This window comes from Stegodyphus dumicola, chromosome 4, assembly GCF_044657685.1.
Source record: "Stegodyphus dumicola isolate Sdum_Otavi_A_Nest chromosome 4, ASM4465768v1".
NCBI classification, from domain to species: Eukaryota; Metazoa; Arthropoda; class Arachnida; order Araneae; family Eresidae; genus Stegodyphus; species Stegodyphus dumicola.
Window position 1 is genome coordinate 142,024,009 of NC_140771.1, and position 21,594 is coordinate 142,045,602.

Genomic DNA, 21,594 nt, shown 5'->3' on the forward strand with positions numbered 1-21,594 from the left:
ATTTCAATTTAACTAGTCATTATTTCTCCAAAAGAATGCTATAAATAGTCTGGAGAATAATAATAGTCAGGCAACCATGTGGATGTAACTACTGAAAATACATGTGTTAAAATCAAGATACATAGAGCAAAATAAGTGAATTTCAGTTTTCTTTAGATAACTACAAAAATTGGCATCCATGCAGACGAGTGGGAACAAATTCTGTACAAAAAGCAGGGAATGTCCAAGATCTGCACCAGACGAGTATACAGAAATGCAGAAATTTTGGATCAAATGTTTTTCAAAATTGCTCTCCATGATAAACATAGACAGAAATTTTTCTTCACCACTAGAGTGACAAGAAAGGAAACACAAATTTTACCACTGTGACCCAGAAACAAAAAATGCAACATATATCTTCAACCAACTTCAGAACAAAGAAATCTGCCAGGAAGATTTCTAGCATCACTTTTTAGGATGAAGCAAGAACACTGCTTATTATTTATATATCATGACAACAAGTATGTACTTTGTAAACTTTTGACTCAACTCCAACAGGTAATAAAGGTAAAACAACAGGGCAAATCTAGCAGAAAAGTATTGCTTTAGTATGATAACATTACAAAACATATGACTCAGATTTCCCCAAATTGCTAATCAACAAAGCAAATTTCTACACTTCTCTCCCATCCAATACATTTCATCACACCTGGCCTCAAATGGCTTCTTCATATTTCAGAAACTAAACTGGATCACTTTGCAGCAATAATGTTGACATGACAGATAGTGTTGAAAAAGTTTCCAAAATGATTAATTTGTAATGCCGTTACAGGGTGTTTATCTTCTGCTATACCAAGAATGTTAGTTTATAATGTGGCTTTCATGACGGAAGTACTACCAATGCCTTCTGGCCCCCTTAAAATAAATAATTTACTTTTTTTAGCAGCATAATTTTTGTCTGGTATTTTGGGTGCATTGGCCAAGAATGAATAATGAATACTTATGTACTAATGTCTACAGTCTGTTTCAATCTCAGAATGTGGCATGCTATATTCAGCAGTGTTCCCTGTAAAATAAAAGTCATCCTTTGCATGTATCAAATGGCTGTGCTGCAGTGTTTGGAATAAACAAGTAAGATTAAATCAGAATCTGTGACAAGGTATGCTTTATTATTCTTTATCATTAAGAAATTAATTTTACATAGTGAATTACTTCTAACTACTCTTCCTAAATGTACTTCAAAATTGGAAGAGAAATTTTGGTAAATGAAGATATCAAGTTAATTTGAAAGAATCATTAGAAATTGATTTTGAAATGGAAATAATGAAGGTCAAATGAACTACTCTTATAACAAGATTAATTTCTAAAATTGAAACTAAATCTTAAAGAAGAGTTAAAAGAACTTTCACAACAGATAAATTTGAAATTCAAAGAGTTTAAAGAAATAGAATCTGAAGTTCAAAGTCAAATTATAAATGTTAAACAAATCAAAACCAAAATTATTATGAGGAACGAGTATCATAAAAAATTGATTAATTGCACACAACAGGGTTGCCACTCAAACAGGAGAATGAAATTCCCTGACTTTTCCAGGTTTTCCAGGTGTGTTTCAAGAAAATTCCAGTCTATCCGCGTAATGTACGTTGGCTGTGCTAAGAGGTAAATTAATTACGGTATTACTTGTATTGTGTAGCAAATTCACTTAATTATTCAATAAATCCCAGAGGACATTTATTCTTAATTATTCTTGGTATACTTTGTTTGATAATTTTGTTTAGTTTTCCACTTAAGAAACTTAATAAAATTTAAGATATATATATTGGATAACAAATGTATGTTTTATTTAATTATTACTTATGATCATCACCAGTTCAACATGAGGCTAATCCGGTCCTTATAAATCACAACGCAATGCTAAATAGTTAGGTTAGATTTTAGGTAAATTTAATTTGCGTGAGGTATGTTCTTAAAACCTTAACACTTGAAAACACAAATATAATTATAATAGTTGTTGTTTTCTCCACTGAAGATTGAGATTAGAATCTTCCCAATCTGGAATAAAATAAGGCTTTTTTTGCAGACATTCTGCAGCTAAACGAAAGAAAGAAATCTATTTTAATAAATTGAGGTATTTTATATTTATTTTGCAGCATACATAAGGAAAAAATATGTGCATTAAATTTCGTGATGGTATGTCATCATACTGCTATAATTAATTTCAGGATTATGCCAGAGAAAATTTCCTGAAATTTGGAAATATTATTTACTAATAATAAATAAATTTAGAGGGAAGAAGCAACATTAAATTATATGAATAACTTAAAAATAATTACTTAAAAATTGAATTAGAATAATCATCTATATTTTAGCGAATATAGTTATATTACATGGCTCTAGATGACTGATTACTATTTTTTTATTTTACTGCAAAATGGCAAGGTATTTATTAAAAAGAAAAAAAAAAAAAAAAAAAAAGGTTAAAAAAGATTTTGCGGTAAAATTCTAGTATACGGTAAGGCTTTGGCACGATTTTGAAAATTGTCGCCAAGACCAAAATGACCCGTTTACTGCGCATCAAGATGTCGCCAAATCCCATTATTATTCTAACCAAAGAACGTCTATATAAAGAAAAGGTTCCATACAAGTAAAATGCTATTACGCCGCTAGAATGCGGAGGGAAAATTTGCCAAGGGATTTAACGACGGAACCTGGCGGTCAGAATTTCCCTCTCCGCGATGTGTACAGGAAATTGAGAAACACGTGTTAAGAAGAAACGCTCTTTGACAAAAAGAAAACTATGAAAATCCGTTTTTAAAGTATTGCGAAAAATCCAAGAAGAAACGTTTTATCAAAGGACGTTTCTTCTTGGATTTTTCGCAATAATTTTAAAAACGGATTTTCGTAGTTTTTTTTTTTTTTTTCCTCTGAAAATAACTAATCCATGAATTAATTTACTTGCGCCAAAAAATATTTTCTTTTCCTTTAGAGTTTAACCACTTGCGCTAAGACTAAACTTCACGGTTGCGGTGCCGTGCGCTACAATATAACAAGCGGTAAAGTGTCTCATTTACGCCGCTCCGCATCTGCGAGTGCAATCCAGAGCTGTAACTCGAGAAATAAACAATCTCGTTGTTAGGCGACATGTGCACCACGTTATTTTCATTTTTGCGATAAATGCTTATCGACGTGGTGTTTACGTCGCTCGCGGTTTGAGACAAAAGCATCTTGACGTGCGTGGCACGTCTTTTTAGCGCAAGTGGTTAAAGAAATTTTAAACGATATTCATTTTATGAACTCTTGATAACGTGACCTTCGAACTTCGACACCGGTTTCGAGCTTTGGTGACAGATATATCAGACTCCCTCTATGATGGAACGGAGCCACAGCCACGTCTGTTGCAGAGAGGTTTTCCTTCTTTACAATACATATTCTTTGTTCTCCATAGTACCGTATACTAGGATTAAACCCATTTTGTTTTATACGAGAACAGGTACTTTCTTTAGTTCATGCACTGCACATGCGATTCTCGAAAATACTGGAAACCAAAAGTTGCGGGAAAGTTGCTTTGCCTTTCTAAAAGACAATCAAATTGGAGCTGCGAAAATTGGCTCTATGCCAGCTACCCGAATGACACTCACGTGATACATAATTCGCCAAAAAAGTTACCTCTTCCGACGTCGGCGCAAAAATCGTTTTTTTTTTGGCGGGATCGTTGTATGAACTTCCCTGACTTTTTCAGATTTTGGCAAAAATACTTAAATTCCCTGACTTTTCCCTGAATATTTTGGTCAATTTTCGAATTCCCTGACTCCCGGTTTTCCAGGTAGCGTGGCAACCCTGACACAAATTGAAAGCTGCTATAAGTAAATGCAAATCAGACACGCAAAGGAAAACAACAACCTATTAGTTTGTTAAAATTGGAAAAAAAAAATTGTTAAATTACCCTCGTTAATAACGGTAATCCTGCTGATTGGCAAAGATTCTGGAACCATTTTAAATCTTTGATACACTAAAATGAAGATTTATCTAATTAAATAAATTTAATTACGTATGCTCATATTTAACTGGAGTAGTCACAAATGCAATTTAAGGAAATATGCTGACGGACAAAAATTAGTGATAGAAACCTTAAAAGAAAGGTTTTGCAAAATGACTTTAGTCATCAATGCCCACTAAAATAAGCTGCTGAACCTAACACCTGTTAGGAAATCAACAGACATCTCTCTGCTTAAAGGAATGTTAGATATTTGTCAAATGAAAGTTCCACAATTTAGAAGCCCTAGAGGTAAATTCAGAAACATAAGGATCTCTATAGTGTCCCATACTGATTAAATTAATACTGCAAGATATTGTTCTAGAAAACAATAAAAAAATTTTAAATAGAAAAACAGATAAACTGCAGTTTACGTATATATATATATATTTATTATTTTTTTACAGAAGTTAAAACGACTTATCGAGAACTAATAGGGTTTACATAAAACCAAAATTTTAAGTCACACTTATCCATTACTGGCACTAAATTGTTCTGTTTGGCAAGTTTTTGTTTGATTTAAATCATACTCCTGTTCGTGCTTTACAACAGAGTTATGAAGCTCTTATTTGCTTAATTTTGCTTTTAATATATAGAGAGTAACAAAGTGAATAAGCAAAAAAGCATAAATGGACTTTAAAGGTAAAACTCTAGTATTATTGCTGCTAAGATTACAAATTAAAATTCATTCAGATAACAAATTATTAATTTTTTCATTTTTGATTATCCCCTAGGAAACAGACAGTAAAACTTTCATAAAATGAATTTTATTAAAGATTAATTAAGAAGATTGAGATAAAATTAGATTGAAAAAAAAAATACTTAGAAGTTTTAAACTGTAATTGAATTCATATTAAAAAAGTCAAAGTACTGAAAAATACATATCAAAAGAAAATAAATTATTGTTAATCCCATGGAAGAAGGCTGACTTTTCAAGGAAAATTACTCCTTTTTCATTAAATCTGCAATAATTAAGGAATGATTACAATAGAGACGAAACGTGATAATTTTTTTTCAATGTGATCATCGTCAGCCTTTTATTTATCTGTTAAATATTTTAGTTTATGAATATACAAAGCTACTTTTATTTCAAGTTTTGGTATTTATTGCCATTTTCTACCCTTTTTGTTGTTTAATTATAAAACATGTTGAAAAATCATCTCAATCTACATATATACATAAATATTGAGTTGTGGAAGGAAATGGAGAATGATCTTCTAGCAGTGGTAAAAGTGGTGCATGGGGCAAAAAAGGTTGAGAGCCCTTGCAATAGAGTATGCTCAGGACAATCTTAGAAGTACAATTTCATCTCATCATTACCCTCCAATAACCATACAGGAGTTGAAAACTGCCTTGCTACAGAAGTAGGATCAACTGCATCAAGGATTCTTCAATGGCCTCCAGTCCCATATGCCATCATGCTATGCGATCTGTCTAGCTTTGAGAGGGGACTGTACCACATCAGACTCATTTTCAGTTCGATATCACAACGCGGATTTTGGACATTCCTGTTCTGAGCTTTACTGATAATCATGTATCCATAAAATGACTTTTGAATGATATACCTCTTTTTCTGTTATAAATGTATATTTATATTAAATTTCATTCAAATCTGACCATCAGTTTTCCAGAAATTTGACATAATGTGCAAATTTTTTTCAATTTCGTATATGAGTCTAAGTATGTGTATAGACAACAAAAATTACATTTACTCATTACAACTTTGTTTAATGTTTTATTGTAACCTGTCAATTAAATTTGTCATGCTTAATTTAGATTATGAGCATATCATGATATATTCAGTATTATGATGTATGTTTCATATAATTAAAATTTGGAGATAAGTACATATTACTTGTGAATGCAAGACTGTTATTCTTTTATATAAATTATTTAAAGAAAGTACATAAAGAACCAAACGAAAAATGCAGTTATAAAATTCTTGAAAATATTGTCCAGTTTTAAACAAATGGTATTCAAAATGCACCTTACCTGCATCAATAATGCCTTGTGCTAAGATGGCTCCAAACTTCGCCATAACATCATCATGTTTATCACTAATTACTTTACTGTATAATTGTCGAAAATCTTTCACCTGCAATGAAAACTTTATTGCAATCAACTTTATCAAAAATATATTACAAATTATTTTATGTCATATGACTTGCTGCAAAACAAAAAGCATATACACTATTATAAATTTAAAATTATAATTTTTTCATAAACAGATAATAAGTAATGGAATTTAAAATGTTTAATCATCAAAAACTATACCTATCATGTCATACAGAAAGCATCATAAATATTCTATGAAATAAATTAGCTATAAGTGCCGCAAAAATAAATACACAAGCATAACTGGCTTGAAAGATTTAATAGATAATTTGGTACTTTTCTGTTAAAGCCAAAGCACATAGCCTATTTTTGCATATTTCCTTTGCACTGCCAGTTTTGGATGGCTTTTTTCCTGGTGATAAGGATCATTACAACAAATGCTTGCAAACATACATTTTTCATTTTAACATATCTGTTGTCCCCCTCTTTTCCCATTATTAATTTAACTGCAAAAGATTTTACAATTTGGATTTGCCAAGATAAAATTAAACAACTATTCTACTTCATCAAGAAAAGACATTCTTCAAAAAGAAAGATTGCACTTGAATACAAACTGCATGAAACTTACATCTCACACAAAATCTAAATGGCTATGCTTCTTATTTCATACCATGACTAAAAGGTTGACTGAACAAAAATATGGTTTGGTCAATGCTATATTTCTTTCATTACTTGCCAAGTGATTTGTTAACTTACGTTGCTGCGAGTTAACGTAAATTAGTTTTGTACGCAGCAGCACGACTGATATGAAAACACCATTTCACTCCAAACATTTCAGTCTCACATTTTTCACCAGATAAATTCAAAGTGCTCATTTTCACTGCATGCTCAACAAAGTTTAATGAAAGTATCCCAGTTACACTTCAGTGACATTTGGATAATGATATAAAAGTTTATATGAAAGTAAGAATTTTCAAGTACTCCACAATGACATTCAGAAACTTGAATAGTACCATACTTCATATATATAATTCATCATACTAAAAGCACTAAACTCGGTGACACAACAACCCTAGTGGGACATGATGACTTGCAGTGCTCCGCTTTCTTGACCTTGGGCCCCAAAGTGCAGCATATGGTGATATTCCACCAGGCGATATTTCATTATACACTCACATATTAATATATCATTTGCTTAATTAATAACAAACTAAAATTTCTACATCTAAAAGAAATTAAAATTATAATATCACCTAATATCTAAATTTTGTTACATTATGAGTTTTACTAATTAAAATAAACAATATACACAATGTCAGGGCTTCTGAAGAATAAAAAACTCTCAGGCATTTCTTCCTACTATAAAAACACATTAGCCAACAATGGGTTGGTGAATTAAATCATTAATTTTTTTTAACGCTCTCAAAAAAAAAAAAAAAAAAAAAAAAAAAAAAAAAAGCAAATCACAAAGAACTAACAGATGAATTCTGAATGGCTTGCAACATTACTTAAAAACCAATTCATTAAGTTGATATTTTAGTTTTTATAATTTAGTGTTCATAACAGTAAAGTCACGTACAATGCATGAAAGGTGCAATAATTGCATTTGGATAAGACATAATTAGCACTTTTTCCCTTGCAGAAACATAAGTATTATCATCTAGGATAGTGTAATTTATGTTGTAGTGCAAAAGAAGTTAAAAGTATTTTTTGCAAATCGGCAGAATGCCTCATTTTGAGTAATAGGAGTTGAGTGTTATTATTATTATTATTATTTTAATACTTCTGACCTGAAGATAAAAGCCCTGTCTTTAGAATAGCATACATTTACATCTGTGATAGAAAAATTCTTCCTACTATAAAAACACATTAGCCAACAATGGGTTGGTGAATTAAATCATTAAATTTTTTTTAATGCTCTTAAAAAAAAGCAAATCACAAAGAACTAACAGATGAATTCTGAATGGCTTGCAACATTACTTAAAAACCAATTCATTAAGTTGATATTTTAGTTTTTATAATTTAGTGTTCATAACAGTAAAGTCACGTACAATGCATGAAAGGTACAATAATTGCATTTGGATAAGACATAATTAGCACTTTTTCCTTTGCAGAAACATAAGTATTATCATCTAGGATAGTGTAATTTATGTTGTAGTGCAAAAGAAGTTAAAAGTATTTTTTGCAAATCGGCAGAATGCCTCATTTTGAGTAATAGGAGTTGAGTGTTATTATTATTATTATTTTTTTAATACTTCTGACCTGAAGATAAAAGCCCTGTCTTTAGAATAGCATACATTTACATCTGTGATAGAAAAAGGGGGGACTAAAAGGTTTTAGATCATAATGGTAACCCAAACAAGTTAGTAAGGTTTCTTACACTGTTGCTCTCTACAAGTCAGTTGTTAACACCCATTCCTACTAAGCCCCCACTTTTTTTTTTTTATTTTTACCTTTATCATAAAACATCATTTTCTTCACACTTACACCACATACAATTCAACAGTAAAACTACAAAAACTTCAAAAACAGTATAGCAGTATATGTTTAGAATTCTCGATGTAGCATTAAGAGTTGACATACATTTTTCAGTTTTTCTCAGTTCATCACATCAGTGCTCAATTTACTTACTAAGGTAATTCCTTTTGTCTTTTTATTAGTAACATTTTGTGTGTTTATTTATTAAATATCACGTTCTTGGTGCTTATGCCACATAAAATTCGATTCAATAGCAAAATCACAACAGTATTTAAAGACTGCATATCTTTGGAATTTCTGACACACAATCTCACATGCTAGAGATAAAAATGTTTTATTCCATACAGTGTTGACACTGTTCTCCTTGAAATCGTCGAGTTTATTAAGAAGAAAAAAAAAAAAGTTTTAAAAAATATGAAATAGATAATAAAACAAATTCAAAATTCGGGCTTCCAGGTGCCTATGTTCAGGTGGATGACTGTTATTCAAAATTTGATGGCTCTAGGCACCATTGTTTTTTCATTATGAGGAAATCATATATAAATTTATGCAGATACTTCATTACTTAATTTCTTTAAATTTAACAGGGTGATAACATTTGATGGCAACTATTTGAACAGTGATATGCCATTTTTAGTGATTCAACGCAAATGCCATTTCAAGACTAATATCCCATTCACGACTAACATCCCTTTTCGGCGTAAAAAATAGGCATAAGCCACAAAAAGTCAAGGCTCGTGTTCAAGAACTTGATGACAATGTTCCTAGTTACACAACTACACATCAGTTGAGGAGTTTTTTTTAGCAGAAATGGTTACTAGTCCTGCCACAGCCATCTTATTTTCCAGATTTCTTAACTTGACCTCCAGCTGTCCCTTTGTAACAATACTCAGTACAACTGCTTATTTGCAGCAACAGCCATTTGTACAAATATGCTTGGGTTTTTTTGTGTATGAACTTTACAGATAAAAGCCCAGTTTTCAGAATAATACACATCAAATTTTCTGAGATGCTAACTGATATACTGCTCATTTTCTTTGGTAACGTGGATATTATCCACCATAAAGTTATGTCAGCAGAGTCCATTATCAGTGTTCTGCATTAAGGAATAATAAAGAAAATAGCACAGACGCAAAGGACTGAGTACAATCATAAAGCTTCCAATTATATGACACAGGCAGATACCTATAATGGTATAGCCCAGGGATGGCCAACCTATGGTTTGCGAGCCACATGTGGCTCTTTGAAGGATTATTTGTGGCTCTCGATAAATGTACCCGAGTTCCTTTTCATTTTTATGTTATTATATTTTCAAAAATTATCACTCCGTATGTGTTTCAAAATATTTTTAAATTACGGACAACAAATATGAAAGACTAAGTGCAACGTTGTAACAAATTTCTTTTCCGACCAAGTTAAGAATGGTCTGACTCATCGAAAACCGCGCGAACGAACATAAACAGTGGCGTAACAGTTCCCATTCATCGGATTTTCTTCCCCTTCGACTGCCTCGTGAATTATAAGAAACATATGGAAGCCAAGGCCTTGTCTGGCTGATTGCTTCTCGACGAATGACGATCTACATAATTGACCGACTCCAGACCAATTTTGAATTTGTAAACTTCCACTGTAAAGGACAGTTGACATTGTACTCTGGAGAAAACAGTTTGTATCACTCTTGCTATGGATATAATTTGTAATCTGGAATTTTTGGTAAGTTAACTATAATTTGTTTTGTAGTATGTAACACGTGTTATTGTTTTAATAACACAAAACTTGTATTTTCTAAATTTCTTCATTTATTTCCAGTTTTTTAAAAATATGATGACAGAGAACGAAAATAAAAAAAAAGAAATTAAGAGCAAGAAAATAGAAGTTTTAATAATGAGTCGGAGGAGAATTTCTTTTTTATTGACAATAACGGAAAAGGATTTATGTGTTATTTATAATTCTACAGTCAAAAATTATAAAGCTGGCAATTTACGTCGACATTATGAAAGCAATCATCCTCAGTTTTCTAATCAGTATCCACCAAATTCCAAATTAAGATCAGATAAACTTGCTTCTTTAAAATGAAATTTAAATAAACAACAGTCAATTTTGATGACCTTTAGCAATCAAGCTAATAATGTGGCTGAAACCAGTTTTGTTACTGCCTGGAATATTGCTCGTGCAAAACACTTGTATGGAGAGTTTATTAAAAAAAAACTTTGAAGATGTACTTAAAGTTTTAGATCCAAATAATGCAGCATTGCACAAAGTTGTTTCACAAATTCCCATCTCGAAACACACAACCGAACGACATATAACTGCAATTAATACATTTCTTGAATATAATTTAAAAAACGATTTGAAGAACTGTATTCCATCCAGCTTAGCCGTTGGTGAATCGACAGATATTACAGATCTTCCGCAATTGGCAGTTTTCATAAAATTTTGTTTCCCTTCACTTCGTTGTTAAAGAATTATTAGATTTAGTAGAATTTCAAGAGTTAATCCGTGGTGCCGATATTAAACATGCATTAGATTCAATAATAAGTAAACCTTTGACGTGCCTCTTAATAAACTTGCAACTGATGGAGCTGCGGCAATGCTGGGTTAAAAAAAAAATCAGTCTTATTGGGCTTTTAAGAAATGATTCTCAAATTCCACAATTCATACCGATTCACTGCATAATTCACCAAGAGCATCTAATTACAAAATATTTAAAATATCCTGATGTTATAGAAACAGTGTTACACATTGTAAATTACATTTGCACCTATGCAAAAAAATCATCAACAATTCAAAAATTTCCATAAAGAATTAAAGGAGGAACTTCCAAATGACAATAATTTATTTTCCATTGTTAGATAGTTATCTAGCTACAACGTATTAAATCAATTTGTAGATTTGTTTGATTCGATAACTGCATTTCTAAAAGAAAAGGAAATATCTTATTTAGAATTAGACGATGATGAGTGGTTACAAGACTTAATGTTTTTGACTGATGTCACACGGAACATTTGCAAACGCTGAATTTACAATTACAAGGAAAAGATAAAATAATATCTGATCTCTCACAGTGTATATTTAGTTTTCAAACTAAATTACAGCTTTTTAAAAAGGACATTCAAAATAAAACATTTTGTCATTTTCCTCAAACTAAAAAAATTTGTTCCAATATTATACAAGAAAAACTCAACGAATACATAAAAAAGCTAGAAGGAATATTGATGGAATTCCAAAATAGATTTCAAGATTTGAAATATTTTAAATCGTCTCTTGATTTTTTTTCTGAATCCATTTGAAATTAACATAATTCAAGGTGAGTTTTTCATTTCTAACATAATTATGACTCAAAAAGCATATGGAAAATTAGAATTAATATAGATGCAAGAAGATCAAGCTCTACAATTAAAATATAAGTCGACGCCGATTACTGAATTTTGGAAATTTGTACCAGAATCGAAGTATCCTGAATTAAAAAAGGCTGCTTGTCGAATTATTTCAATACTCGGAACAACGTACTTTTTATTCCACTTTAAAATTCGTGAGATCCAAACACCGATCACTATTAACTAACCAGCATCTCAAAGAATTACTGAGAAGTGCTGCCATCAATTATTTACCAAATTTTAAAGAATTATCAAGAGAAGTAAAATAAATGTGTTTACCGTATTTGACGGCATATAAGACGCACCCTTATTTAGAAAGCCACACACAAGGAAAAAAAGTTTCAATAGTCCGCACGGTACCACAATAACTTAAAATGTGGTTTCTTTTAGTTCTCACGTTTCGTAAAAGCCAAATAAACAATCATTGAATGCAATTAGCACACATATTTTTAGTAAGAAAACAAATGGCAAGCTATTTTTTTCGGTAGGTGGTAGACCGAAATCCCTTGCTGCTGCTCTGTTTCCATGTACTTTGGCGTAGTTTAACACTCCTAGTTTATACTGAATTGCATAGCTTAATCTTTCGTTTCCTGTAGTCATATTTTCCAGGGTATTTTTTTAAAACAAACAGTTTTAAACACCGATACCGACACATTTATACAGAGTAGCACCGATACCGACACGTGTGTCGGCTGAGTCAAAGAAAGTCTATGTAAAGAAGGAAAGGCTCCATAGACGTAATGTGACCGTCGAACCTGTTCGAACTTTGACATCAGCTTCGAGCTTTGGCGCTTTTTGGCGACAGATATTAAACGCATGCGCAAAATAATTATGGTAGATGTAGAAAAAGTCATGCATGTCTAGACCTTTATCCGGGCTAAAAATAGCATTCAGTATTTAAAGTTAACCTGTGTCCTTCATGTATAAGACGCAGGTAACTTTTTTGAGACCAAATTTAGGGAAAAAAGTGCGTCTTATATGCCGTCTTATATGCTTATATGGTAATTTTTAATATTTAAATTCAATAAACACATTTTGTACTTTTATTTACATGTTTTCAATAAATATAATTTCTATAAAAAAATTTTAATACCTTTTTTGCATACCTTTTAAATATGTATTTAATTGTGACTCGCGAAAAATTTCAAATATTGAAATATGGCTTGGATTACCAAGGAGCTTGGCCACCCCTGGTATAGCCAATGTATTTGCCAGACTTTTCACCCACTAATATGTAGCAGTTCTTTCTTAGCAAATGTGGACCTAGCAAGACAATATTTTCAGAAAATTCAAGCTTCTCAAAATTATGCAACAGCCAATCATATGCTACAAAATACATCATCCCCCCTGCTTCCAAGAATCTTAAGAGCACTAATTTATGTGTCTTGATCAACGTTACCTAGAAGGAAAATGATAAGTCTTTACATTTAAAATAAAACTACCCTACAGACAACTTCCTTAAACCTTCTGAACACAGGAGTAAATGCTTATTTTACTTTAATACGCAATATAAAGCATTGCCCTTTTGTGAATAGTTTCTCTAGATTTTACATAATAAAGATTTTGATCTTGTCTACATCAAATTACACACAGCTAGATTTACTAAAATGATTGCAAAACAACATATCAAACTAATAATTTTTTCTGAAAATTAACTAATAATGCAGTGAGTTTTATTTATTGGATCAAAAAGAAATTCACTACTGATTATTACTGAATTAGCGCTAAAATAATATACCCAATTCACTGAGCATTCAAAAATGTTGCAAGAAAAATCTGTACAGAAAATAAACTTCAGTATTATAAAGCAAAGATTATTTTTTAAATGCGCAAAATTTTACCTTTGGACAAGTCTGCTCTGTCTGTTGAATTAATATTAATGCAGAAGAAATTAAAGCACCTTGCCGTACATAATTTACAGGATCATTTGTCATAGGTTCTAGTAATGAGATGGCCTCCTGAAATAAAGTAAAATTTATTCTTTTTTATTTAAAACTTATAACCAAATCTTCAAAATTAAATGTAAATATTGTTAAACATTTCACAGCATTATATGGAATTTTTTTATTTTTAATTTATGTGAATTTAGTATTGAGAAAAACAATCACAGAAAAGGATTTCATTCAGACATTTCCATACTTGCCAAACTACAAGACTAAAAAATCTGGAGAATTTTTTTTTTAAGAAATCAGGAAACTGTGCAATATATATAAAGAAAATAAACATTTTAAAAATGAATTAACTTTAAATAATAACTAATTAATAACTGAAAGTTCAATTACTAATTCTTAAATGCAAATAGTACAAAAACATTTTTATTATTAATATATTTTAACAGAAAAATAATACTTTCATCAGTTTTCCTACTAATACTAATAGCCCAGTCAAGTTCGACAAATCGGTGGGGAAAATCCTAGAGTTTTGAAAATGGTTTTAAACACTTCCTTTAGACTTGGGTTAATGTGTGTGAGAGCTCAAGGAGGGAGGAAAATGTTTAATGGTCCCTTTTCTCATTTTTTTCCTTCTATCTCAGAAACTATCACTCCCACAGAAAACTATTTTATACGCAAAATTGAAGATGTCAGAATTTCCTTTCCTAAAACTAACCTGTTAAGAATGACAGGGTTGAAATTGTGCTTTATTCACATTTAAAACCAAATTACAATCTTTAATCGTCTTGTACATTAATATTATTTTGAATTACATTATGAGTAAATTTAATTGTAGTCAGTAAGTAATTCGAATGTATTCGAATAATTCACTAGAGGGTGTCAAGGGTCACTTCAGGGTCATCCTCAGATGTTGAATTCTCATCTTCAACTGCAGGGCCATTAGTGCATGACTCTCACAACTGCATATTGAAGAGCAATTGAATGCCTGCCTTACAGAATCCACAACTTGTACCACAGCCTTTGGTGCAGCTGCAGAATATTGTTGATAGAAGATTAGCTGGGGCAATGCAAGGTAGGCAGAGGTTGAAGATCTCCATCTGACCCTGTCATTCAAACCCAGTCAGCAGGTGGAGTTTATTACCCAGCCATTTCTGAAATTGCATATATACTCTGTATGAATGCTGCAGTGCAGAGCCTTTAGCTGGTGGTAGAGAGGGGAAGTCTGAGGTCACCCTTGAGGTGGATTTTAGGAAGACTAAGTAGCATTTTTTGTCCAGCTGTTAAAATGCATAATTTAATGCCATTTATTTGCATAACTTTTTCTTAACTCATTATATACTTTGGGTTAATGATTTATATAACAATACAAAATGAGGATTAACATGTATGAATGAAGTTTCATAGATTGCTTTTTCTTGTAAATTTCACATGCAAAATAAAAATTTAACAATACAGCAAATTATTGTGTGTTCCTCATCCAGAGCCCAAAAGTTTTGCTTGTCATACTTTACAAAGCCTACCAAGTAAAACACAGGGCGAAAACTTATCAAACCAAATATAACCACCATGGAGCAATTTCATCCAATCAGAGCAAAACATGCAAGAAAAAGACAGTAGACTTTGTGTGTAACTCAGCAAGCACAGGACTCCTCCGTGGGAAAGGTCGGGTTACCAGCCTTGAAGAAGAGAACAAAAAAACACCCTCTAGTTGGGGGGCAGGTCTGAGCTGTTCCCTTCACTGACACAACATCATACCATTCATCTGCTTCTCTGTAAAACTTCAAATTTGATTTCTGTAAACACTTATCGTATACAAACAAAATTAGTTTGGAAGGATTTTGAATAGTGGAATATACAATTTGACTTAGCCTCCACACTTTGGAAACTCAGAGCTTGCAACCGTACATCCTAGGACAAAAATGCAAAAGACCATTGTCATAGGAAATTTTGTTAAATTCAATTTTGTTTATTTTTCTAATGGAGTGACAGGTTCTAAGTTTAAGCAAAAAAGTGAAAAGGGGACCTTTAAACCCTTCACCGCGGGGACATACAACACACATGAACCCAAGTCTAAGGGAAATGTGCAAGATCATTTCCAAAACTGTAGGATGTTTTTTCACTTATTGCCCCTTTTTTTTGTCTAATTTGGCTGGGCTATAAGAACTGCGGTAAATTTGGCTATCATTAAGAAAAAAATTATTTAGGGTTGGCCTGCTTTTGCTAATAAGCTGTGGCATTTCTAATATTGGATCTCAATTTAGGGTTTGTTTTATCAATAACACTGAAAATCCTCTCACACTCTACATTGCCATAAGGAATTGTCAGGTGGCCAACATTATTCTAGACAGCTCACCGTAATTTAAAATTTCATCACCTTTCAGTTTTCCAATTATAGTCTAATATGTGTCAATCCTTGCTGATTTTATAACTTTATCCAAGTTTATATAATTAGGTATTTTATAACTTTCAAAAGAGCCTTTTATTTTAACTTTAAAAAAAAAAAGAGCCTTTTAAGACTCATTTACTTCTTTCTTAAAAAATGTAAGAAGTGGATTCTGTTGGCTGAGGATTTTGGATAACCATTTCTCTAAAGATAACCAGTGTACGTACATATGCCAAAATTTTTCTAATTTCAATATTATGCAGCTGTTGGAACTGTTTTTAATTTTTCTCTCATTTTTTCTACAAAGTCTTTCAAGATAATAACAAATATAAACGACTTGTTCATCCACACTTATTGGCAGAGAAGCTGCTTTTTTTTAGCTGCTAAATTTAAGACATGACAGGTGCAGCTCATAATTTGCAAATCTGAATTTTTTTTCATTAGGATGCCTGCAACACCAAGTGTTAAGCAATTATCCAGAGGTATTGCATTTCTTTTACAGTTTTAATAATAAGCTGTGCTACATTAAAGTCTGTCGAATCTCCTACTAAAGTAAAGATCAAAAGTAAACTACTCTCAATTTCTGAAGCCTGGTTTAAAGAAAGAAACAACTGGATACAGTTTTTTTTGCCTTGGTATTACTGCTTCCATCCATACAGAGGCAGAATGAAGCTGTTTTAAAGCAGTCAATAACTGATGATTTATTTTTCATACCCATTTCTTTAACAATTGCAACCATTTTTGTCCTTACAGCTGAGCATTTAACCACAGGGAAAGATTTTTCTAAATAAAGCTGTAATATAATCTGATGCATTTAGTGACAGATTGTGCTCTAGTAAAAAGGTAGAGAATGGGCATTCTGCATTAATAACTTTTTGGTCCTTTGTTCCCACAGAAAAATTTAATTTTTTGTTTTTTTTCAATATAACTCATTTTGTTCTCGTGTTTTAAGTGTGTGCACATGTTTAAGAATATCGGTCTTTCAACAGCGCGAAATCAAAAAATCACAACAACAAATGAGACACATGGCAAATATATTACATTATTTATATTTCCTTAACAAAATAATAAAAGGAAAGTCATCTGTGTATGATTTTGAAAAGTACACGAGTATATTACCACTTTCCCAGACTTAACTTCAAAGACTTTGAAGATAAAATGCCACAATTTCTTATAAACTCTTTCTTGAAAACACATGAAACCCACAATGCCCAGTGGTAAGACTAATAAAATGACAACCTCGATTTTGTTTTGTGCTTATTGGCTAATGTATGCTAGATGACCCACAACAGTATTTAATGCTCACTGGAGAATTGGAACATGACATTTTCAGACATATGTGCTCTCACACACGAAACAGTGACATGCCATGCCTCATTAAAGAATGACTCATTTTCTTTTATACGTAATCTAGACAAAAGCCAAGTGCTTTCCAATGTCAAAAGTTTTTTTGGGGGGGATACAAATAATGAAGTATTAAGCCAAGCTACATAACAATCATGAAAAATTTTAAGAATAAGAGAAAGTCGAACTCTTCATTTTGATTAGTTTAATAGTAGAAATTCCAATTTTATTTTGCTGTAGAACTTGTTCCCTCAACTGCTGTTACAACAGATAGGTAGCTAATGTTCCCTACAATTTTTAAGAAAATATCTTACTGACCTTATTTCCAGTTCCAGCACATGATATACCCAAAGCCAAAGCTGCTCCATACCGGACATGAGGATTGTAGCTTTCAGACAACAAAGAAACAACACTTGGACACTGTTCTGGAGTTCTATTCAAAGGATAAGGCAAATTTAAATTTTATTAAGAATGCTTAATTTTTTTTTTATTAAGAATGCTTAAATTTTTTTTTTATTAAGAATGCTTACAAAAAGTCTATAAAAGTAAAACATGTCATTGAGAAATCAAAATTATTTATCATTAATTAACATATTAGAAGGTAATTAAATTAATTTAAAAGGGTGAAAACTCTTCATTTATTCTTTGTAAATTACCATAAGATAAAGAAAATAGTAAGACTTAATTAGAAAATTTTAATACAAACTACTTAAAGAAAAATATGAAAAACTAATTTGCAAATGCATGCATTTTTTTTTTTTTTTTTTTTTTTCCTATGCATGTTAACAATTTGTTTAACATATTTGTTGTAAAATACCAACAAGAAATTTTAAAATTTTATAATTACAAAATTGCTTTCAACTAAATGTGACTTTTGGGGGGGAAGGGTGATTGCTTACCTAAATAAAATGAACCCTAAAGCTTCAACAGCTGCTCTTCTAACATCATCATTAACATCACTGACCTAAGGATAAATCAGACTATGTTAACCTTTTCTATATAACAGAAATTTATAATAGAAAATTAAAAACGAAGTCATTTTTCAAATTCCAGTTTAATACTTTAAATGCAAACTTACCCATACACTTAGTACAATATATGAACTAAAAAATTAACAGACAATTGTGCTAGAATTGATAATGCAATCCATCTATAAATATATGGCATAAGAGTTGGAAACTGTTGTACACTAAATCAGCCAGCTAAAAAATCAGCTATCTATAGAAGTTTTCACATATGAACAACATTCCCTATTTTGCCAAAATGCTATCTTTATGTTTTAGTATTATAAGCTTTACCCCCCCCCCCAAAAAAAAAAAGACTCAAGTTCAAATCCTGGCAAATAGCCTTCCTGCATTGCCATTTTTGAAGTTTTCCTGATATGCAATCTGAATACAAGTCTGTTTCCTTTTGAAAATTCTCCAGGGGTGTTCTTCCTCAAAAGTGAGGTGGAAGCTTGCTAGGTTGAACAATATCTCAGTCACTTGTGGCACCACACAGGTGATGGCCTACCTTCTATCTGTACCTATAAAAACCACAACATCTGCCAAAAAGAATACAGTCAAAAGTCTTTAATCCGACATCCATAATCCGGAATGATCTATAATCTGAACCTCAAAGCTACAAACTTTCTGTGCATGTGTCAACGCATAATACCTTCACGCATGAGCATAATACGTTTACGCATGAGCGTTTAATGTATAACGGACGGTATAAGCTAAGCTAAAATTATCTAATTATCTATTTCAGTTAATGTTGCAGATTGTGTTGTTCCTTAATCTTCGAATTGGATCCGGCTTATTATTTTTTGCAGACTGTTAGAGCAATTTTATAAAAGTAACCTTGAACTTTCGATTATGTTAAAAAGAATTTCCGATTCTGGAGCTGCCAAAGGATCTACAAAGCAAAAGCATGTTCCGATGTAAAAACAAAAAGTGGAATTGCTGAAAAAAATGGATAAAGGCATATCCCTTGATTCTCTAATCATTCCGAAATATGTTTATCAATTTCACGCTGCTCTGGGGAGGGATGTTGTGGCGCACACTGAACTGGAAGTTGATCTGTCAGCACTATCCTTATCTTCAGGGCAGATGTTTTTATTTCATTCGGCTTATAATTCCTTACTAAATGTAGTATTTCATCTCGATGTACTCCGTCTTTGATATGATTTAAATCAAATTCCTCGTCATTATAAATATCACGAATACACATACATTAAATAGTTTTCTGGTTGCAATTTTCTCATTTCGACTATGCGTAATGTATGCTTTACACATTTGCACGTTGAAAGAAATGTTTAATAAAGTAAACAAATAAATATTAAGCTTTTTTTTTTTTTTTTGTAAATTTTGATACCCTTTAGATAATAATTGCTCTTTATTTCATAAATTACGGTTTCATATTTTTAATTTTATAATTTCTGCATGCCATCTTACCAGATTTAAACTGATGATCTATAATATGGAAAAAACGGAAAAATCGATAATCCGGAACTGCCGAAGTCCTGACGAGTTCAGATTAAAGATTTTTGACTGTACTGATTTTTCCAATTCTAACTTCATAAATTCTGTACACACTGCATTTAATTAATGCCAATAATTGTTCACCATCTACAGTGATTTCTAAAATGCGCACGAGATTAAGATTTAATACATACCATTACTATTATGAACTTATTACGCTATTCCTCCAGCACACTGGGAGAATATTAAAAGAGTAATACAAGTGAAATGAACTCAAATATTTACATTTACTATGTGATACAAAAGTCAGCAAACATTTTTAAAAAATGCATATTCCATTGAATTTACAATCTACAATAAGCAAAGAAATCAATAAAAGAATATATGATTTTTTTTAGAAAGCTTACCGACTAAATATTTTATTACAATTACCATACAATAATGCTTTTTATTCAAATTTTTAAACAAATAAAATTAGGACGTGGCTTAAATTTAAAGCAAACTTTCTTATTTGATTTCAGCCTATTTTTCCCACTCATTCAGTTATCAGATCTTAAAAATTAAAATGATTTAAAATTTTTTATTATCAATTTTCCAATTTTAAAATTTATTGGGCTTGATTTGAGAGTGGCTATTTCTTCCATACCATGTTTATACACGTACTATTTCTTAAACTCAAATACAATATATACAGCAAAAGAATAGAGAAACATATAAACAGAATACAGTATATCTACTAGGCAGCACTGTATACTGGAATATTTATTATCAGGTTTTTCTTCTGACCAAACATGGTTGCCAGAATCAGATTAAGAATTTTAGTGCTCCTAAGCACTTAAAAGATTTGGGTGCCCCCACATCTGTTTACTTAGTTCATATTGCATCTCCACTTGCTCCATTCACTTAATTTTACCCTTGTCTCTCTGGGATGAGAGCCAGGTAGTCTTCATTATTGAACTCACGTTGTCATGGCTGAAGAGCCCTCTTTTTCTTACCTGCTCTGATTTCCCGGCTGGGAGTTAGCTGATAGTCGCTATTCTGAATGCCCTTAGGGGATTAGATAAATATAGCTTATTAAAACCCATCAGGGGTATATAAGCATGTGCACTTTGCATTTAAGCAACAACTGTTTACGTCAGTTTTTCTTCATTCCTTCTCAGTCCCTCTCAGTTTTGGTTTAGTTGCACCAGATGCTCCATGACAAGAGCAGCAATGGAAATTTTTAGGGGGCCTCATTTTATTGATGCCCTAAGCACATGCTTAAATTGCTTAGTGATTAATCAATCTAGCCTTGATGGTCAAATCTCATTGTTATTCAGCTACATTTTTATAATATTACACTTAAATATTTAATGTACAGTCAAACTGACATTTTAAGAAAAAACAGCTTCCTTCGGTAGCACAATAAAATGGAAATAAAGAAATGATCTAAAGTAAGTTCAAGATCTAATTACATTTGTTACTACAGTAGGGAGCTACACAATTTTTTGAACTACTTCAATGTCATTCAATTAATGTTTAAAATGTTACTCTTCAAAATATGATTTCTTGTTTTTGTCCTGATGAAGTTTCACTCTTCTAAAGTCACTGG

At 31.6% G+C, this 21,594-nt stretch overlaps 1 protein-coding gene across 1 annotated transcript in view; it reads right to left on the reverse strand.

The window, feature by feature from the left end:
• Rpn2 (Regulatory particle non-ATPase 2) overlaps positions 1 to 21,594 on the reverse strand; it is a 137,046-nt gene that overhangs the window by 23,099 nt on the left and 92,353 nt on the right. Inside the window, exons 13-16 of the mRNA XM_035361533.2 lie at positions 18,441 to 18,505; positions 17,860 to 17,974; positions 13,764 to 13,880; positions 6,005 to 6,107 (exon numbers count right to left, since the gene is read on the reverse strand). Coding sequence (XP_035217424.1) covers positions 6,005 to 6,107; positions 13,764 to 13,880; positions 17,860 to 17,974; positions 18,441 to 18,505 — 400 coding nt within the window. The remainder of the gene's footprint in view (positions 1 to 6,004; positions 6,108 to 13,763; positions 13,881 to 17,859; positions 17,975 to 18,440; positions 18,506 to 21,594) is intronic.